Consider the following 16,700-nt stretch of genomic DNA (forward strand, 5'->3'; position numbering starts at 1 on the left):
AGTGAAATAGATTACAAAAGCAAATAATAGATTACAGACACCATATACAGCTAAATTATCAAGAAAACATAGCAGTTAGAATTTTGGTCATCCAAGTTTTGTCATATACCCAGTCCTTCATTCTTCTGTCCCACTAGCCTGAGCATTGCTCCTCAAAGCCAATACACAAGTGGTTGTTCAAAACTGAGATTATGAAATGCTGCTGGTAATTTCCACAGAAAGGTGAATTGTTGTAACAATATGGGATATTATGCATGCATCTTGTTTCTTCATGGAAGGCAAGAAAAAGTGGCCCTCCTTGTTTATGAATGTGTTTCACATACTGACCTGCAGGTAACTATCCTTAACTAAAGTTGTAAAGATATCTTGAAACAGCTGATGCTTGGGATGTTTGCTAAAATTTCTCTCATTCTTGTAGGTCATGCTGATAAGGAAGTAAAAAAGAAAAATGGTGAATTTCAAATTAGCTTGACACAAGACAGTTTTAGACTGCTACAATTTAACATTAGCAGCAAAAACTAAGAAATGTCATATCAGCATTTACCATAGAATAGCATGATTTCAGATTGCCAGCCATTAACAGTCTGCCTTGTGCATAATTTGGGACTATGAGAATGGTATAACTTTTCCAAATAAAGCAATTATCACTTTTTAAAATGAGTTTATTAACTCTCACCAGTATACTCTGTTGAATGGGAAAATTTGAAACTTACAAAGGCAGGAACATAAACAGTAAGGTTTAAAAAATTAAAAATATGTCATTCTCATCTCAAATACTGGATTAACATGAAAAGTGCAAGTAACAGACATATGTAAAAATACAAATGCCTTCAACACCTCAACAAAGTGATACCCTTAAATACATAAAGATATTCAGAGATACAAGAGTGTCATCATCAGCTTTTTTTAAATTATTTTTACCTAAATTTTTCAAGCTCAACAGCTTCTGTTGATTCTTGCCATTGACCACTGGACTTTTGTTAATTGATTTTGACATTTTGCCAAGTTCTTCTCACACTGGTTTGACCGCTTTCAATATATATAGCTGGAACGAAGGATGGAAGGGGTAGTAGTCATGAGGCAAGCACTGTATTTGAAGTTTTATGAGAATATTATCAGGCAAAAGTACCTTTTCTCAAGTTCTGACCTGAATTTTGGACATAAAACTTGCCATTATAGAATACACACACCCCCTCTGCTAAACAACACAGACGTGGTAGAAAACTGATGCAAAGCAAGACTGGAAAACAAGTACAGAGAGGTAAGAGAAAGGTGAAGAACGGTGTCTTTTAAAATTCATGATAGCAAGCTTGACAAAATTTGCAACACATGCTCAGTATCCATGCTTCTTACCTGTCCCAATTCCATAATTGCATAGCCTTCACATTCTTTTTAGGTTGTACAACTCACATGTTTCAGCTTTCTGCTCAGAAGTAATTCCAGGCCTCTAACCAGGTAGAAAGTACATAACTCCTACCTCACATGGATGAATCCTTTAGTCATTTTGTCATATCTTTTTACAGAATTGAAAGGGAGAAAATGTTCTGTGATTCCAAAGACTCACACCCATCATCATGTGTTGGTTCTCTTTGCTTCAAATGGCAAATACAAGCTTCACTAAGTGAGTTGAGGTGAAGAAGATTTGACTTGATTTGACTTTCTCCTGTAAGTTGGTATTTATGCCATGGATATTTTTAGCTGAAGTGTTATTCTTCAAAGACAAATTGTTTATGGTTAAAATACTGATCTTACTTTATATTCTTTACCACTCTCTCCCATGCTGTTACTCACACATCTTTAAGCCTACCTTCATGTGACACTGTGAAAGGGCACAGAGGAAAACAAATCTGCTAGGCTACTTCACTATATGCAACCATAGCTGGAAAAAATCTGCTCAAGATACAAAATAAAGCAATTTTTTCCTGTTAAAATAAAAAAAATATGGTATAGTAGAATGGGAAGAGGATTGGTTTCATTATTTTACCCGTTCTAAATGTGATTTCTCCCACATAGAAGGTCTAACATTGCCAAGAAAAAAAAAAAAAAAAAAAAAAAAAAGAGACAGGAAGAAAGACATCCACTACTCAAGATTTTGCTAACATGTTTTAATCATTACAGAATGCAATGTTCTAAGCATATGCCAGAATCCATAATCACCATTAATTATAATTCTAAAGCACATTTAATAACAGTTATTGAAAAATACCTCTTGGTTCTTTGACTGAACACTTAAGAGAGACTGAAGGCTTTTTAGATCAGAATAATCCCTAGGAAAAAAACACAACAGTATATGTTAATAGTTACATAAAAGTATTTCCATAAGTGTAAAGAAGGTCAACAAGCAACAAAGCTACTGACAGAAAATAAAGTTTTCTAGTGTTGCCTGGTGTCCACATGTTGCACACAGAAGAATTTACAGCTTTTCCATCATGCTTTAAATCAACAAAGGTGTAAATAAACTTTGTGACCAGAGTAACAGTTGTCATGTTTATACTGTATTTCAAATTGAAGCATTCTGCTTTGGCAGCCAGTGCAAATTCCACATGAGTCCTGCTGAAGTTCAAAGTAAAACGTCAGATATTATACCTCATAGAGATCCCAGGAGGCTTTTTGTCTGTTGCTTTTTCTGTGCTCCTCAGCTTTTTGTCCTGATCAGGCATTGTGTAACACTATTATTATCATTATGGGGCTAAAAAATAATTTCCTTAAAAACAAAGTAGATAGAAAGAATTGTATCACTGCAGCAAGAGGAACACATTTACTTAGAGAACCAACTGATACTGCCTTTAGGGAAAAAAACCAGCTTTGCCATTTTCTCAGCATGAAACCTTGGGCATTGTATCAGGATATCCTCTGAAATTCCAGACATGAATAAGAAAACTATTAACCCAACATACAGAAACCTTGGTTTTACAACACATGTGTAGACAATACTGTCTTGCTCTTTCAAGTATTTTTTATTAGGATTTTTCCTCCTCTTTCATCTTCTTGCCATTATTTCTCTCTGTGAATTGGCTGGTTATGTTACAGCAGTGCTTACAGGCCAATATCAAGGTTGTTAACAACAAGCTGCTGTCCAGACAACAGAGAATATAATAGTTATATCATCCAAATAAACAAGTCAAAGGAAGGGTAGAAAAAGGAGGAACCTGACAAAAAAATTAGACGCAGCAAGTTGAGAGAGGTGATTCTCTCTCTCTACTCCACTCTTCTGAGACCCCCACCTAGATTACTGCATCCAGCTCTGGGGTCCCCATCGAAAGGACAACAGGGACCTGTTGGAATGAGTCTAGAGGAGGGCAACAAAGAGGATCATAGGGCTGGAGCAACTTCTCTCTGCTGAGAGAAGCTGAGAAAGTTAGGGTTGTTCGGCCTGGAGAAAAGAAGGCTCCAGGAGGATATCAAGCAGCAATCCCGTACCTAAAAGGGCCTACAAAAGAGTTGGAGAAGGACTTTTACACCAGCCTGTGGTGTTAGGACAAGGGATGATGACTTTATGCTAAAAGAATTCAGGTTTTGATTACTTATTAGAAGGAAATTCTTTACTGTGAAGGTGATAAGGCAGTGGAACAGGTTGCCCAAAGAAGTTGTGGACACCCCATCCATGGAAGTGTTGAAGGTCAGGTTGGATGGTGCTCTGATCAGCTTAGTATATCGTGACAGGTGCCTCTGCCATGGCTTGGAACTTGATGATCTTAAGACTCCTTCAACCCAAACCATTCTATCACACAGTCTGCCAAAGAATAACAAAAATTTTCACCAGTTTAAAATCTAGGTGTCCTGAATGCCTTATACCAAACCTACCTGCTGTCCTTGCAGTGGGACACACAGCTTCTTTCCACAGATGAGCAGAACTACACAGCATGGCCTCATCAGGGACATTACCACACACCAAATTCCTGCAGAAAAACATTCAGTCTATAGGTCTGACCTCCCACAAAAGCCCTGAGCTAGTCATTTGCACAGTACACAGCACCTGTTCACTGAAAATCTTCTGAAGCCCTCGAAACATACAGAAAGACCTGGAAAGAGGATATTCAACAGGAATCTCTTGCTGCAACTAAAGCAGCTGTATTGATGCAGATCCTCTGAGTGAAAAAAAGAAAAGGGTCAGGCACAGGCTGGGGCTGTCGAATTATCCTACAGCTGTAGCATATCGGTAGAGCACTTTCAATTTAAAAATGAAGGATATAATACCACTGCCTGATCCTTTCTACCTAATTTACTGTTCACTGGATTGTTTGGATGTTCCTTTTGGTGTGTCTTTAACAGAATTTTCTGTAACGAAACTGATGGCCTCCTTTTCTTGCTGTGCAGTGTAGAATTCCTCTGCTACTGATTTTTATTTCTCCTTTCCATAAAGGCAAAGAAAAAGAAGGAGGAGGAAACTGGTCATGAAACAAAAGCATTGAAAATTACCAGAAGCTGCTCCTTTCCAAATGAACATCAGAGTCATTTTCCCAGTTATACAATCTCACATCATTTTTCCAGTTACACAATCACAGAACTACCCAAAATGCAACTGTTGACAGTATGAACTCGTGCACTCTATTAAATCCCTCTCGGAAGTGGCCTGTAAGCCCAGTTCATCCGTGTCTAGTCTTTTAAACAAACCTTTATCCTACCACAGGGAATCATTGATCTGCATCCACAAGAAACTTCTCTGCTCTCTTCCATGCATCTGCTCAAGAAGATTATTAAAAAACAGCTCAGAAAACTTCTGTGGCACCAGTTATTACCAGGGAAGAAATAAAAACAGGATTTGTTCTACCACTCGACAGACAAAACTACTGAGTTCAGACTAAACTGAATGCAGTTTGCTCAAAGCATTTATTTCCTTTGCTTCAAGAGCATTAAAAGTTAAGAGAAGCCACATACATTGCTAAGCACATTAAGAATTATCAGGGGTAAAAATTTCCATGTATTGTTTCAGTGATATTCTTATATCATCTCCCCAGCCCCAACCTTGTGGTTGTACTGAGGCATGACATGTTGCAATGAGCACCTCACATCTGCACAGTAGGAAATACTATGAAACTCACAAATTGTCTACTTGACCATGAGTATGTGTGCATAAAGAACAGATTCCAACAAACTAAACACCAGCCAAACCACACACAAATAACTTGTCCATGAGCAAACAGAGTTAAGCGTTAAAGTTTTCAGCATCCTGTGAAATTCCTGGGTTAAATCTCCAAACCAGAAACAGCAGGATTCCCAGTATGGCTATGATTTCCAGAACTGTTAGGTCTTTGTGATTATTTAGAACATTTTACAACTGTCAATCAACCTTGCTTTAGGGCTGCCATTCCGATTCTTTTGCTGTTTACTCTACCTTGGTAAAGATGAAACAGAGTAATAGATGACAAATATTAAAAAATGTTTGTTGCCATTACAGATCTAAAAGTTCCTATGCATAATCGAACCTGATAAACATAAAGCCAAACTCCCTTCACTGCTGCTGAGAATGAAGGGACACTGGTCACTCAAGGATACAGCCCTCACCCAGCCCTGAGGACTCACCCTGAGGTTACCTCTCTGTTTCCTAGAGGCCAACAAGCCACCACAGGTCAGGAAGCCCTTCAAGAAAGAGGCCAGCTCTGGTCACAAACTGACCCTGCACTGACCTCTTCAGTCTGTCAACCCAATATAATCTCAGATGCACAGCTCACTGGATTGGGAAACCTGATTCAGGTTACAAATAATCTCTCTTACTTTAGCCCTGATTATCTTGTCTCCAAAGTACTTCGACTGTACAAGGGCAGGGACAACATACAGAAAGGAGGATTTATCCATGCAGCTTAGAGTGTTATGCCCTTCACCTAACTACAGAGATTAAACTAAATAATTAACAGCTGCCAGTGAAAATGGCTTTCCCCATTCCTTCCCTTCCCCTTTGGCTAGCAATTCTTCTCTACCTGTTCAGCAAATCTGACCCAAACCTGAGCCAGTTTAGAGAGCTAAACACAGAGAAAAAATACACTTCCCTTTGCATTGTTACTTTCCGAACAATTTAGCTCAGTTAGAGTGGCCTGATGAGTGTCTCTGCTGACAGGGCAGGAATGCAGAGGTGTAAATAGAGGGAGAAGAGCAGAAAGCCCTTCCATCAGTAGCCAGTCATTAAACCAGGTAGGTATTAGTAGCACCATGACTGGAGTGAGGGGTAGACAAACAGAAAAAACTCCATTGTCTTTCTATCATCCAGAAACATGACAGAAAACAGACATTAATATTCCCTTACCTGTTCTCATAGTTATTTGACTTTCTTGAATTCACTGAGTGAGTTCCCACCCTGTGTTTCTTCCTTACTCATGCCAGCAGAAATTTCCATGGAGCCAGGCTATTCACTGTCCTCACAACTATTCTCCTGCTATGACACCAGTCATAAGGAATGTGTAAGAAACACACCAAACAACACTCAGTTGTGCCAGATAAAAAGTGAAATCAGACAACTATTAAAGAACAGAGACACGTTAAAAGAAAAATGTCTTTACAGCACAGTCTTATTTAATTCCATTTAAGACAATGAAATTAGAGCAATAGTAATGCTATTCATTTTAATTGAGCATAATTACATTTAATTAGTTTTGTTGATTTAATTACATAGGAAGAGAGATGCATTCTGACAGCACTGGAATGAAGGCTAGGACAAGAAATGCTCCAAGAACCCTGTCAGAAATTAAAGAATCCACATGATGAGAAACAGGAGACAAAGAAATTCCCCCAGACTTGATCTGTGGCCCAGTGTAGTATCTGTCCCAGATGACATAAGCACATAAGCTTCAGAAGGTAAAAACAAGCCCCCAAACAGACAAAACCACAAAGCAGCATTGGAGGATTAATCAACCCCCACTGATTAGTGTAATGGTCTCTTCAACAATAAGATGTTTCACATTCCTTATAATCTTTAGTAGCAATAACTACTGGATATGGATAGTTTGTAAGCCAACTAGTTGCTTGATTTTCTCCTAAACTCTTTTCTTAATTCCTCCAGTGGCCAAATTCCACTGTCTAATCACACAAAGGATAACAGGCTTAAGGTGGATAAAGAAGCAGTAGATATGTCTGCTTTAATACGACTTTTGATGCTGTTCCTAGATAGGAATGTATCTAATACCAGAATCTGGGTCAGATGAAGGTCAGGTGAAAATTCGCTCCTTAAAAGAGCAGTTGGAGACATATTATTGTCAAAACAGAAATGGATTTCAAACATGGCCAAAATGAATGCAAAGGAAGCATCAAAGGCGATGAAAAATTCCCAAAAGATATTTTTCTTTATCCAGTCTGTTGGAAAAAAAGGGAATTCTGGCTGACTTCCCCTCGTGTTCTCAAAGAGCATGGCACTCATAATAGATCCCCAGTGATAGTCTGTTAGTCTAGGAAATTGTATTGAAGAACCCACAGAGACAATATTTGAAGAATAGTTCCTTCATTTTATTAACTGAATCAATATGAAAACTTATTTTGTGTGGTTGCTACACACAAAAACTTCCACCTACATATATGTCTCAATCTTTAATAACTTCTTTAGAGATTCTCTAAAGGTTAACAAGTATAAGGTTCTTCCTGTTCTCCTGACAAATGAAAACATTTAAGCTACTGCTGTTTTGGGGCTGTTTGTCTTTTGCTGGTTTTTGTTTTCTCTCTGTAACACCTCAATCCATAACTGGCCAGGCCTATTCTCAGATTACTGGGTCCACCAAATGGCAGTCTCTTGGTTAATTTCCAGAGCATAACTTTCCTCTTTCCTCTGTACAGTTTGCCTAAATCCACCCTGTTAAACAGCAGTTCACATATGGAAGTAAAAAACAAAACAAAACAAAGTAAAACAAAACAAAAGCCCAAATACACCCCCCCCCCCCAAAAAAAAAACAAACCCTAAAAAAATTAACTAATAGGAGATTTCTGAGGTCTAGTAAGCAGCTCAGTTTAGTATCAACTCAAGAATATGAGAATAACACGTAGCTCTTGGAAGTTCACCCTCTCTACTCTCACTACCAAGCAGACCTGTGTAGGGAATTATACCGCTATCACTTAGAGCCTTTGGGAATCACGAGATTATTCAATGCCTACTGAAAGCTCAGAGCTGGTGAAGTGCAGGGTTATGGAGCACGTCATGAAGTGGAACGGGAGGAGCATGGGGACATAGCATCGCCATCCCTACCCTTCCCTGCCCTCGACAGGACTCGCCCCCCGTTGCCTTGAGTTTCCCTGGGTTCCTGTCCCGTCCCGTCCCTCCCGCTCCCCGCGGTGCCCCTCCGCCGGGGCGGGATCCCTTAGCCAATCGCCTCCCCTCTTCTTGGCCCGCCGGCCAATCGCGAGCCGCCGTGCTGCGCAGTGGGTACCGCTTCCGCCCGACACCGTTGCCATGAGCACGGGGACGCCCCGGCTGGGCCCGCCCCGCAGGGCCCGACCCCAGCCCGGGGCAATAAAAACAGAAGTGGCCTGAATGGAGTCCAGGAGATTGTTTATTGCTTTTACCAACTTTCTGAAACGTTACAAAAGATATTTTTATTCTAGCAGTAATTAAAACAACACAAAGGCTGAATCTTTCACATTAAAGACAAGTCTGAGAGTTGTGTTTTCTGTATAAACTGAATATTGATTCTACAGTTGGAATAATGTTTTCATTTGCTTTGGATTTGTTTATAAAGTAAGAAAACGTCACTGTAATTAGAAAAGCAGTCATAAAAAATTCGAACCATACAGTATGCAATCACATTTCAAATAAAGAGTATTAAAATCAAAACTGCAGTTCAGCTGCAAAAGCTGAACCCGGAAGACACCTTTGCACAGGAGTATCAATAACAATAGAAAGGAAATTACTAGAAATTATGTGTCTTTCCAATAAAATCATTTAGAAAAGTATCGATTTTCAAACTCATTCATTATTCCAAATAAATGTCAACAGATACTAAATCGAATATTAAAGAGTTTTTAGGTAAAGTTCAATGCCAACTACAAAGTCCTCTAAGTCTTCACTAAGAACATTATAAAATAAAATTGACAAACTTACTGAGCAGTTTGCTTTATTTATAGCACTACACTTATGCTGACTCAAAGCTGTGTGCATCTATAATCTTAAAATTTGCCATAAAATAAATTACTGTTGGTATAAACAAAGTATTTCCCACATTTTACTGTACTTGATAATTTTGTCCTAGATGAGTAATTAAAACATTACTAATCATACGAAAGCAAAAAGAAAACTAAGCTCACTGTGGTGCTCGCCTGACAGATTACATTTGTGAACTGAGAGTCATGAACCATTTACTTTATGATTTACACAACCTATGTACAAGACAAACCCTTTAGAGCGGTGCAGGCTCTGCAACGTGACACCCATTTGTTACAGAAATATTTTACAGCCTGTCGAACCTGCCTTTGCAAAGGGCACGAATTAGGAAGTGACCGTATAAGGACAGAGATGCAGGTGAAGCTAATGATAACTTATGGGAGAGCTTACATTAAATGAAGAAAAAATGGCCAAGATACTTGGTTGAAAAATATTCCAAAACCATTAGGGCACCAAGTTCTACCCTGACAGGTTTATGATGACAAACTTGGCAATTTGGAACATTTCATTGAACAACTGTATAAAATATTATGGTATAGCTGCAAAATTAATCTAGGAGGAAACTGTTGTTACCTTGGGCTTATGTAAACAGAATGAAAAATGTGTCACTGTAATACATACGAAAATAGTAAGAATGAGTTTTCTAGAATATAATTTAAACACAAAACTGCGTTTTAAATGATACATTTTAGATGATAATTTAAATGGAGTGGTCAAAATTAAGACCTACATTTAATGTAAACATATTTATAAATAAATTAGAAAAAAAAGAAAAAAGGTAAAAGAAGAGAAAAAAAATGAAAGAGGGACTTCCTGAGGTGGCTCTGCAGCCAGGTACACAGTAGCACTAAGCTCCATTCCAGGAAACCAAGGCATCTATAAAAAGTGCAGGGTTGTTTATTTTCCTCTAAAACTGTTGGAATGGAAATCCATTGGCGTTGTTTTTACAGGGCTTAAGCCCTATGGAAAAAAAAAAATCAGTGCACAGCAATTATCACTGCTCTTTTGCATCCATTAAGGCAAAACACGTATCTACATACAATAAACTACATCCTTAGCTGTCTTATTTTAATACTCTGTGTGATTTTAAAGCAGAGAAGTTGTAAAATGAGCTGTGAATCACTTAATCATACATCAGCAACAGGGATTTATGCACTTAATACCAGTCTGCTGTTCATATGGCAACAAAGTGCAAGTGTTAACTACTGCCCAAGAACATTGGAACTAAAGATCACTGTCAACTGGTTTGCCAAGTCATGATATTTCTGGCACTGACTAAAATATCTACATAATTAAATAAATACCGTGATTAGAACCTGTGGGGCTTTGGTTTTGTTTCCTTTCAACTTTACTCAAAATATACCCACTTCCTGTAATATTGACCAAAATTTAACCATTCTCAAGTAGAAGCCAAATGCAAGGTGTGCAGCATCATGGAACTCTGATTTCCAGCGTTAAAGAGTCAGAAATCCAAGAGGCTTCTAGTAATTTTTTGGGTCTTTGGAAACTGTTGCAGGACTGTGAACACAAAGTGTAAAATACTACTGAGAGGACACAAATACTGTATTGTGGATGATGCTACATAAAATGTTCAAAACATCTCTTCCCTTCCTGATTCAGAGCAAGAGGTACTTAGTAGTCAACCACTGACATGCAGATAGTGGTGTTTGGGGTTTTTGTTAAATAATGTAGAAAGTTTTCAGAGACCATCTGTTGTAGCTTCATTGTTATCTCAGTTTGATCAGAGGGACCATGTGCTCTTTCAGAAAATAACGCAAAGTCAAACTAAGGCACAAGCTACACTATTTATCTAAGAACGCAGGTCATTACACAGTATTGGTCAAACTGGTAATGCAGACCTCTCTTGCTTCTTGCTTTGCCACTGACCTGAGCCTGTTATGACAGTTTGGATACCATTATTCATATTGCTGTACACTACGATTTCCTTTCTTTAAACTGTCTTCTTGGAAATCAGTAAAATGAAAAAAGGAAAGGAAAAAAATGTTAAATAATTGCATTACATTTAAAGGGAACAGTAACAGTCCATATAATGTAAATATTTTTTTTAATTGTTTCTATTTATTCCGACTGATTGCTTTATTTTTGTAATATGCAATTACCCTCTCTACAGGTGACACTTGGCTGAAGAGCACCAAAATTCCACCTCAAGTGGCAGTTTCAGATAAAGTCTGCCCTCCTCCAGAATCAGCTCCTTTTGCAATTGTTGAGAATTTTATCACTTGGTCCATGGTAAAACTCCCAACTCCACCAAAAGCAGAATTAAACAAACAGCATCTTCTAAAATTAAATGAGGAGAGATTCTAATTAAAGCCATTGTAATGCATCCAGAAACGGCTAGTGGCAATTCAGAATGTAAAGAGATAATGTTGGAAATTAAAGCCCAAAAAACTAAGACATAAGGCAAAAAAAAATTAAGAATGGAAACTGCGTGGGTAAGTGATCAAGATTTTAATTTATATATAAAATTCTCATTATTTCAAATATTATAATGCTAAACACTAGAACTCAAAAATCTAAGTACAATAAATGTACTGACTGCATCTTTATCCGTGGAGTCCCCAAAAAATCCCATTTACTTTAATAAATGAATATTTATTTTTTCAATTAATCTGACATGATAGAAATTTATACTAATTAAAATAAATAAAGTGTTTAAAAATAAGTTGGTGTGCTATCATATATGCCCTTTACAACAGAGAGAATCAGAACTGTACATACAAATACCACAAGCAATTAGTAATCCATAAAATAATACTGATCATAAATCTATTCCAGAATTGAGCTACAACTAATTTAATCAAATACACAGTAAATTAAAAAATTTATTAACCAAGAAATATATTTGATGAAGATATGAAATACTTTTAGAGCTGAGTAAATCGGACACTGAAAATCCATGGGAAAAAACATCAGCAAAAATAGGAAGAAAAGAATTCAAGAGTATTGACGTGGTAAGTACTTATAATTTCCTATAGACCAATTACTGCCTGTAAACCCAATTTATATTGTGTAAACGTGGAGTGTCCAGAATGGCAAATACTGACTTGGGATTGTAACTACCATTACTGCACTCATACTGCTACTGGACAATAATGAAAACGCAAGGGAATTCAAATAAACAAAGAAAGCAGCACACCAGGGAATTTAAATACATTTTAAGGCTTAACTAACCACCTGACTTAGGGCTCTAGGCCACTTCTGTAGAGTAGGAGAGACAGAATCCAGAAAACACTAACATGGAGTGGAGACATAAAACACAGTAGTTCTTGTCAACAGCACAGTAACATTTGTTCTATGAAACCACAAAAGTAGTATACCCTGCAAAAACAAGCACTAATTGCCTGCATGGAAAACAAAACTTCTGTAGCGTACATTATAAACAGAGGTATTGCAAAATTTTAAGCAATGTGGACCAGTAATCATCAGCAAAAGCTGATGTAACTTTTATGCACATATTGATTATTGAAAATAATAAGCATTCATTACAGTCTTCCTATTTAAAAATGAAAATAGAATTTCCAATAAAATAAATAGCTGAAGTGTGATTACCACTCATCTTATTTGCTGGAAAAATCTTCACATTATGCAAGCATATCTACAGTGCCCTAAACAATGGCAGAAATTAAATATATGTTGCTCCTTAAACTGGAAATCACACTTCCATGGCATAATATCCTACAGTGATATATATACACACAAATACACACAATTCCCATTGGTTCCATTCTATAAAGATGTTTCAGCATCCACATATCTCACAACATGTGAATTTTCCACTTCTATTTTCACACTTTCTGGTTTTTCAGGGCTGTTTGAAAACAAAGAAGAAAATATAAGGTCTGGCTCACTTTAGGAATGATTAAATTTCAAACGTTTTATACTTCACAATGAACACTGAAAGTTTTTACATAAGGATGATGTATGATGATGTATTATGACACGGCATTTCTACTACATTTTAGTAATTGTTAAATACTATTCACAGGAACAGTACAAACTTGAAAGAGAGAAAACCAGTATCTCATTCATAAATACATATTCAATTCCACTGCTTTGATTGATTGGAAACTGTTCATGAAAAACATCTTTAAAAACAAACAAACCAACCTCCAATACAGCCTGCAAAACTCTCTATATAAAAATACTCAAAAATGCGTAACAAGTAGTATTACTAATACTTCTTTATTCTTGGGCAGGGAAACCATCTGTTCACAAGAATGGGAGGACATTTCTGTTTGTTTAAAACCACACTTCCAACAACAGCAGAGGACAGTAAGAAACCTGTGGAAGTGTCCATTAAGTGAAGCAGAAGACCCTAAAGACAAGTAAGTGGCACCTGAACAACTGACACTCCTAGGGACACCAACGCTGTGCCTAACTGAAGGACAATAAGGAATGTCCCAAGGTAGTTGGAAGTCACTAGAAGATGAAATGGAACAGTGTAAGAGGGAGGATAAGTTTCAGAAGAGATGACACATCTGTATAGTTGCTCTTTAAGGAAAAAAAATATTAGAAATTCATGCAAAGAGAAAAATTCTCTATCTCCTTAGAAAATACAAGTGGTACTGGGACTCCACAGAGTCTGTAAACTACAATAAATGGCTGAGGTGGAAAGAAAAGGCAATCTGGATCGATTCAGAAAAGGAAAAAAAAATGGAAATTTATCTTTTTAAAAATGTATTATTTTTAATAAATCATGCCAACCCACACAACACGTCACCTGCAATTATAAAAGACACACCTCCTTTGAACTGCGTTAGTATTTGAATATAAATCTGAAAACAGCGGTGCCTACAGAACCATTTTTACCACAGCATTAAATGTCTGTCTGTACCACCAGATGAAGACAGTTATGCAGAAAAACCTTAGTAGAACTGAAATGAGTAATTTACTGGAAATTACTTTTGAATGACGAGAAGTGACACCTCTGAATCTCAACGGGATGCAAAGAAAGTGTAGCAAATACCTCAAAACAACAACCAATTGATTTAAGGCTCAAGAAGTCTGCCTTTCAGCTTTTCCAGATTAATGTAATGTCAGATTGCCTGTTAAAAAGCTGTTTTCTGGCACCATTGGTTTTTATTTTCCATTTGTAGTTTTACCAAGTTTCCTACCAAGATGCATTTTTTACTGTACTAAGCTCAAGCAGGGTATGTTATGGAATCCAAGGGAAATGTCTTAGAGCAAAACGCAGTAAATAGATGGAATAATGAATACAAGGCTAAGCAAAACAAAAAACACTGCAAATTGGTCAGAAGCCTGATTTTCTAGAATTGCATATAATTCCATACTAACTTAACCTACTCGGAAAACAGGAAAGTGGGAGATGAAACAGTACTAACTTATAACTGCCTGCAAACCAAACCTAAACATCTTAATTCTTCTGGAAGAAGAAATACAGGCTTCAAAATATGTCTCCTAAAGCCTTAAACACCCAGTGGCTATCAGATAATGCACTAGAATCATCCAAAAATTCTGTAATGGCCTTTTGAGAATTTAGCAAGAAAGAAAAAAAATCTATTAAATAAGGAAGGTATACTGACACACATACTCTCTTATCTCTTTAATGGTCTTCTTTTGGTCATGTGGTACTCAAGTTTTTGAAATGTTTTAATTAAACATGTGCTTAACATTTTTTAAATGTTTAGACAATACAGCCTAGACATTCACTGGAAATGATGCCTGCACTCATGAGTCTCTTAAGCTTTTCCAATATACCTCAAAGTTCTTTCGGTCTCCCTTACCCTTGGTTGACCTGCTGTCTGGCCAAAACAACACATATTTCCATGCCTAGTTTGGAGCAATGTACATGGTGAATAGACAGATGGTGTACAAGTGCTAAGTCACTACTAGTGTTTCCAGCAGTACCTGAGATGGGCTTGGACAGAGCCATGAACAGAGTAGGAACACTCCTTCCTTACTATGAACACTTTTACTAAGATGTAATTTTATACAAAACCTGACAATTTTGTGTTTCTGAAATATGCCTTCCTCTGACAGAACTGGCTAAAAGGGATTAGCCAACAGAAGATGTACACAACAGACAACGGGATTGCTTAGGTTTAGTTTTCTGAGGCAAACATGCCCATCCTCCCCTTTCCTACACAAAAACTACTAAGCTATAGATGCATGAATGTGGAGCAGTCCACAGATACCAGTCCCTATAAATTACAAGCCTTTCAGGAAGTGGGGGATATTCTGCATAAATATTCATGTTTTGGTTTGTTTCCCTAGACAGATTCAGCCAGACAGTAAAGAAATTAAGATAGAATAGCAGTGATTCGTCACACTCAGCCTTTGTTCTTTGATGGGGAGCTCACAGAGGTGAGACTACTGGCCAGCATAGAAGATGCATGTCAGCTCAAGGGAATGCTCACAGTCTGAGGAATCAATCTGTCCATGTACTTCATTCAAGTATATTTCATATTCAGTGAAGATAGTATTTGAGACAGGTTTAATTTTTAGATATTAAAAATCAGTTGAGGAAAAGCAATCCAAGCAATGCACTCACCCACAAAAACAGGGCAGATCCTAGAGCAGTACAAAGCAACAATGAAAGTGCTGTACTTACCTTTTATTCTCAGTGGAATTTGTATTATTGAGGATCAAACCACTCCCATGCTCATGTACACTCTATTAGAAATCCTAAGCTCATCAGAGTAGTAAACACTTGTATTAAATATATAAATCATAATTTTAAAATTACTATTTAAAATAATGTATTTAATAAAAGAGTAATAAAATAATTCCTTACAGAAACTGATAAACTTCAGAGTAAAGACAAAAATTAAATTCAAGTTCTTCCAAAGTAAGAAGTCAGTAATTCAGATTTGTGAACCACATATACTCATATTTTAAGATATATTTCAATAAATACACGTACAGCTGCTAAACACAAGATAATAGTTAGAAAAGGTGTGAGTAATTATAGCTACCTCAGGTTAGCTCTGGTTACTTTGGCATTCTCAGTACTCATGGCAAGAGCCTTCCACTGTGCAGTTTTGGCCATTTCGTCTGATATGTTTACAACTGAGGGATCAATGCTAAAGAACAAACATACTTTCTGGTTAGTATTCAGTTCTTTGCAACACTGCTATACTTACTGTCACTCATAATTTACATCAGTTGTGCCTTCTTTCAATATTTACACAGCCACGAATTGAGTTATCTCTTAAAAGTAATCTCTTAAAAGTATACTTCAACAAAAACCTGAAAATTTAACTCACTAGAACTATCATAATTACAAAACAGTTCATAATCTCAAAACAGTTTTTCACATAAATACCAGTAAGATATTGAGAATACTTGAGAGGTAACCCCTACCTAACTTCACAAAATTATTTTGCATGCCCAGAAATAATGAATTGAATCACACCGTTGTGCTAAGACTTCTATGAATCAGTTAATCTAAGAGTCTTCTAGGAAATAATCATGGGCAAAAGAGCACAAGTTAATAAAATTTTTAAAAATCAGGTGAGATTTGAAACTATTAAAAATCTAGAAATTTCAATCTTGACAGATTTTTTTCCTCTAAAGTCTTATTAGATATTTTGCAAGGTTCTTTTGCCAGATCACCCCCCTCCCAAGTGCTGCAGAAGTTTAC

General features: G+C 37.0%; 2 protein-coding genes across 17 annotated transcripts in view; both read right to left on the reverse strand.

The window, feature by feature from the left end:
- Window positions 1-2,660, reverse strand: part of NEK10 (NIMA related kinase 10) — a 69,176-nt gene extending 66,516 nt beyond the window's left edge. The window contains 4 exon segments of the mRNA XM_058831066.1: window positions 328-424; window positions 922-1,052; window positions 2,207-2,267; window positions 2,587-2,660. Coding sequence (XP_058687049.1) covers window positions 328-424; window positions 922-1,052; window positions 2,207-2,267; window positions 2,587-2,660 — 363 coding nt within the window.
- Window positions 2,661-8,450: 5,790 nt separating this feature from the next.
- Window positions 8,451-16,700, reverse strand: part of SLC4A7 (solute carrier family 4 member 7) — a 92,820-nt gene continuing 84,570 nt past the window's right edge. For 9 of the 16 annotated variants that reach the window (XM_058830753.1, XM_058830750.1, XM_058830760.1 and 6 more), the window contains 2 exons: window positions 16,033-16,140; window positions 8,451-12,905 (listed from right to left, as the gene is read on the reverse strand). In XM_058830753.1, coding sequence (XP_058686736.1) covers window positions 12,824-12,905; window positions 16,033-16,140 — 190 coding nt within the window. In that variant the 3' untranslated portion in view covers window positions 8,451-12,823. The remainder of the gene's footprint in view (window positions 12,906-16,032; window positions 16,141-16,700) is intronic. The other 7 variants (XM_058830758.1, XM_058830761.1, XM_058830757.1 and 4 more) reach the window with 2 other exon arrangements.

This window comes from Poecile atricapillus, chromosome 2 (assembly GCF_030490865.1).
Source record: "Poecile atricapillus isolate bPoeAtr1 chromosome 2, bPoeAtr1.hap1, whole genome shotgun sequence".
NCBI classification, from domain to species: Eukaryota; Metazoa; Chordata; class Aves; order Passeriformes; family Paridae; genus Poecile; species Poecile atricapillus.